At 34.9% G+C, this 4,413-nt stretch overlaps 1 protein-coding gene across 1 annotated transcript; it reads right to left on the reverse strand.

Moving 5' to 3' along the window:
* Window positions 1-2,999: 2,999 nt before the first annotated feature.
* Window positions 3,000-3,878, reverse strand: LOC140804847 (uncharacterized). Its single transcript, XM_073161000.1, has 2 exons — window positions 3,726-3,878; window positions 3,000-3,565 (listed from the first exon to the last, which is right to left on the reverse strand). The coding sequence occupies exons 1-2, from the start codon at window positions 3,777-3,779 to the stop codon at window positions 3,164-3,166; spliced, it is 456 nt and encodes a 151-aa protein (XP_073017101.1). The 5' UTR covers window positions 3,780-3,878; the 3' UTR covers window positions 3,000-3,163.
* Window positions 3,879-4,413: the final 535 nt, after the last annotated feature.

Below are 4,413 nucleotides of genomic sequence, written 5' to 3' on the forward strand. Positions count from 1 at the left end.
ATAACAAAAACTCACTTACTTGAAAGATTGTTCCAAAATCTTGTAATGAACAAGTTGTAATTTGACATCGACCAGGCAATTTGCAAAACTGTTTGCGCCTAATGGAATCGTTGGATCGATATGAAATTTGGATATGTTGCTCAAAACACGTATATGCGTATTCTGAACGGTGTAGATTGGATTTGGATGTGTAAAACTATGAGCAAAACCTTCTGAAATTGTGCAGAATATTTGGTACTCGAAAATTACAAATTTTGGAGAGAACTTTTGATATTGTTTTGGTGTGATTTTCATTCAATCTTTGCCACTATTTATAGGCACCAATATGACTTTAGGTCTTCCACCTCCATGCCAAAGTTTGCATGGTTTGAATGCAGTTTTAATTCATGCAATGTGACTTTAGGTCTTCCATCTCCATGCCAAAGGTTGCATGGTTTGAGTGGGGGCTTGAGTTCTTCCCCTCCATGCAAAAGGTTGCATGGTTTGAATGTGTTTTAATTCATGGCTTTGTGTAGCTATTTCTTTGGGTCTTCACATACCCGGGCTGGCTCAAATTATTTTTAAATTTATATGTATATATATTAGTTGATGGAAGAAAGAAATGAAAATATCGTCAATCGAGTTATGTTTGGATTGAGTGCTTATCATTTTCATAACATCGGCTTTGTCGTCGGCATAGAAAATATTATTCGTTAATCCACCTAGCCAACAACATCAAACGGCACAACATCACCAGCTTGATGCACACTGGAAGTCACCTATCTTATTACTACTCTCACTCATACATGTTCAACCCAACATTCGCCCTCAAGAAGTATAGAAATATTCTTCTATAGAGACTTGAACTCATAACCTCGCTCCGATACCAACTGTTAGGATCAAATTCTTACCACTGGGCCAAAAGCTATAAATGTTAGCCAATGCACAACTTTATTTTCTTATTCTTGTGGTAACGCATAGTACGCCTAATTAAGTGCTAATAGGTCGGGTTTTAGGTCAATGAATTTGGGGAGGTGCGCATCTATATGTTGGTGTTGCTTCATATCTATTAGAGATTATTCTTAACATTTTCCTACTATCGGTCATGTCCCCAGTAAAGACAGTATTATTCGTTAAGATCTGGTGTCACTCTTTACGACCACCTAGCCAACTAGATCAAGCGGCACAACGTCAGCAACATAACTTACTCGAACTTCTCAAGAGGTCACAAATTCTAATAATATTCTCACTCTTGCACGCTTAACCCAACATCCCCTCTCAAGAAATATAGAAGTATGCTTCTTTGGAGACTTGAACTCATGATCTCGTAATGATACATACCATTGTTAGGATAAATCGATTACCACTAAGCTATAACTATAGTTGTTAGTCAAGACACAGCGCAAAATGCATCTACTTAGGTGCTAATGGGTCAGTCTTTATATTCATGAGTCTAAAGATATGTGTGTCTATCTTTTGATATTTTATATCCTTTAAATATCAGTCTTACTCTTTTCGTACAACATTTCTTATCTATAATACAGATAATATTACCCATTAAAATTTAAAATCATTATTTTTCGATATGACTAACTAACCAAATCAAACAACAATGAAACTTACTCACAAAAATTTCCCAATAAATCACTCACTACGATAATAATATTAACTCATCTCAATATACTCTCATTACGTTGATAGTGTAGCTAAAAGAGTGTTTTTTTAACATTTTATATATCTTCTTTTTTTTTTTTTTGGCTACTCAAGGCCATAAAATACATAGATTATAGGTCATAAAGTACATAGGTTTTAAATATGGAACCTTAATCCATATGTTTGAATAACCTTCAAAAATGTGTTTTAATAGAAGAGTAATTTTTAAAAAAAATTAAGAAACCATTGCAAAATATTCACTGAGGAATTTCAACAGTGGTCCTTATGATTGTATCAATAAGAAAGAGCAACTGCTAATACAAACAAATATTAAAAGTGTTCAATAACTTCCGTTTTCGTTAAATTACCCAACCATTAGTCAATCAAAAATCAAATAATAGACAATAAATTTCATAGGTATAAAATTAAGTACTTAATAGGTAGAACTATAAAAAAGGTTCACATCGGTTTTGTGAAAACAACTGCTGTTGATAAGATCAGCAGTTTCAAGAGTTATCCTCACGTTCACATAAGACAAAAACTTATATAAAACAGTCTCGTATTTTATGAAACAAATCTCTATCCGAATCATCAATTAATGAAAAAATATTATTTTTTATACTAAAAATATTACATTTTATTATGAATATCGATAATATTGACTCATCTCATCTCGAGTTCAAACGCATCCAAGCAATTGGTATCCGATTGAAACATAGAAAGCATAGATTCGAGGAAGTAACTTCTCAACCCAAAATCTAAAGCTGCCACATATCGTTCTAAATGCACCTGATCAACTTTCGAGCCGGCTTTCGTTTCAGACTTTTTTTGATGTCATCGAGTAGGTTTGTGACTTTCAATCATTTAAAGAGACGAAGTAATTACGGGATAATACCGACCGAGTCAGAAACGTGGGTGCATAAGAACAAAAAAGATCTTTTTGAGACCGTCTCACAAAAAAATCTATCTCGTAACATTTGTTAATATTTAGTAAATAATACAGTTACAAATCCACGTAAAAAATCAATAATTATAAAAATAAATTAAGACTGTGGAAATCTAATATAATTCGTATCTTTTATTTATATTACCTATGAAAAAATATAATTTTTTAAAAATTAAAAATATTATTTTTTATTATAAATATCAATAAAATTGATCTCGTTAAAAACAAACATTTACTCAACCATTAACTGTTTAAAAAATATTCAAAATAGAGTTCCAAGAATAATTTTAAGCGGACAAACTTCAGTCATTGATCAATAAAAGAAGTTTGTAGAAACGATGCATACAATCCGTACAAATGTGTGTGAAAAAAGTTTTAACAATTGTTGAGATAATGTAAATAAACCAACAAACTACAGTCGTTGGTTCCCAATGATTAATCCAGCATTTTATTAAGACAACGTTATTGGTGTACAAAACACAAAACCTCGCCCTCGAACAAGAGCATACAACATATTCAAGGGACGAGGATTTGTTGCACTGCATGAAACGAAAAACAAAACATCTAAAATCAAAGCACGTTACTCTACTTCTCCACTCCTCCCTGTGGGCCCTGCTCCGTGGCGCCGCCACCCATGCCGAACGTATTCTTCACAGCATCCGCCGCTCCTCTGGCCATCTGCTTCACCTGTTCACCAGTCTGCTGCATGACCCCGCCGGTCTTCTCTTTCCCACACTGTGCAGTTTCCTTGCCAGACTCAGTCATTTCGGATGCCTTATCCTTGGTTGCTTGAGCTGCACCAGAAGCCTTGTCCTTCGCGGCTTGAGCCGTTTCGGAAGCCTTGTCCTTCGCTGCGCCCACGTAGCCGCCGGTTTGGTCTTTGGATTCGTGGGTGCGGTCCTGAGCCGATCGAGCAGCTCCCGAAGCCTTGTCTTTGGCTTCCTGGGCTTTGTCTTTCATCGTGTCCATTCCATGCTGCGCCTTCTCCTGGAGAAGGCCAAGTTTCAACATGGTTAAGAATAATCTTCTAAGATATACATCAACGGTATAGAATATCATGCATATATATACATACAGTTTCACTTACGTATATAGATACGTCTTTATATATATTTTCAACGTATAATATGCACATTTGTGGATTTACCTGGGCTTGACCTTTAGTTTCACCTGCTTTATATCTTTCATCTCGTGACGCCATTGAAGAAAGAACACCGAGCAGACAACTGGAATTCGAAAACGCTGGTTATTACAGGGCTCAAAAGTTCTAACACTGTATGAGTAAACAGATGAAAATTTCACAGATAAAAGTTACGTTAAAAGGATCTGCGAGTTTATAGAACTTGAAAATAGATAAGAAGCTGCCACGTGTTCAGTGTTAGCGACGCGTGTTAAAGCTACGTGGCATTCAGCAGGGAGCTTGCTGGGATTTTCCATTGGTGTATGTGCCAGTAGTTTTTTATTTTTTGTTTTCGTACGTACATGCAGGTAATTCATTTTTAAAAAACTCAATTTGAACTCATTTTGGAGAAAAATATACGTGATTATTATTTATTTAAGATTCAGTTTCCATCAAATTTTTTTCATGTTTTAATATCTGACAACAGTCTAAATTACTTTTTACTCTTTCACGCATTTTTACATTTTTATTCTTTTTTAACTAATAAAAAATTATAAAAATCCTTATTTTATTGGTCATCTTCTTTCTCTACTCCTCTTTCCCGCTTCTCACTCCTATTCTCTTTTGTGCGAGTAATCGTTTGTTTTTCCTTCAATTTCCTACTCACCATTATCTATGAAACCCTTTCCCGTTCCCCGTCGGCACAATTGAACAT

The sequence above is a fragment of the Primulina eburnea genome, chromosome 11 (genome assembly GCF_022965805.1).
Source record: "Primulina eburnea isolate SZY01 chromosome 11, ASM2296580v1, whole genome shotgun sequence".
Taxonomy (NCBI): domain Eukaryota; kingdom Viridiplantae; phylum Streptophyta; class Magnoliopsida; order Lamiales; family Gesneriaceae; genus Primulina; species Primulina eburnea.

Coding starts and splice junctions, on each gene's coding strand:
- LOC140804847 (XM_073161000.1), bottom strand. CDS start 3,779: ATGGCGTCACGAGATGAAAGATATAAAGCAGGTGAAACTAAAGGTCAA. Junction 3,566..3,725: donor AAACTAAAGGTCAAGCCCAG/GTAAATCCACAA, acceptor GGCCTTCTCCAG/GAGAAGGCGCAGCATGGAAT.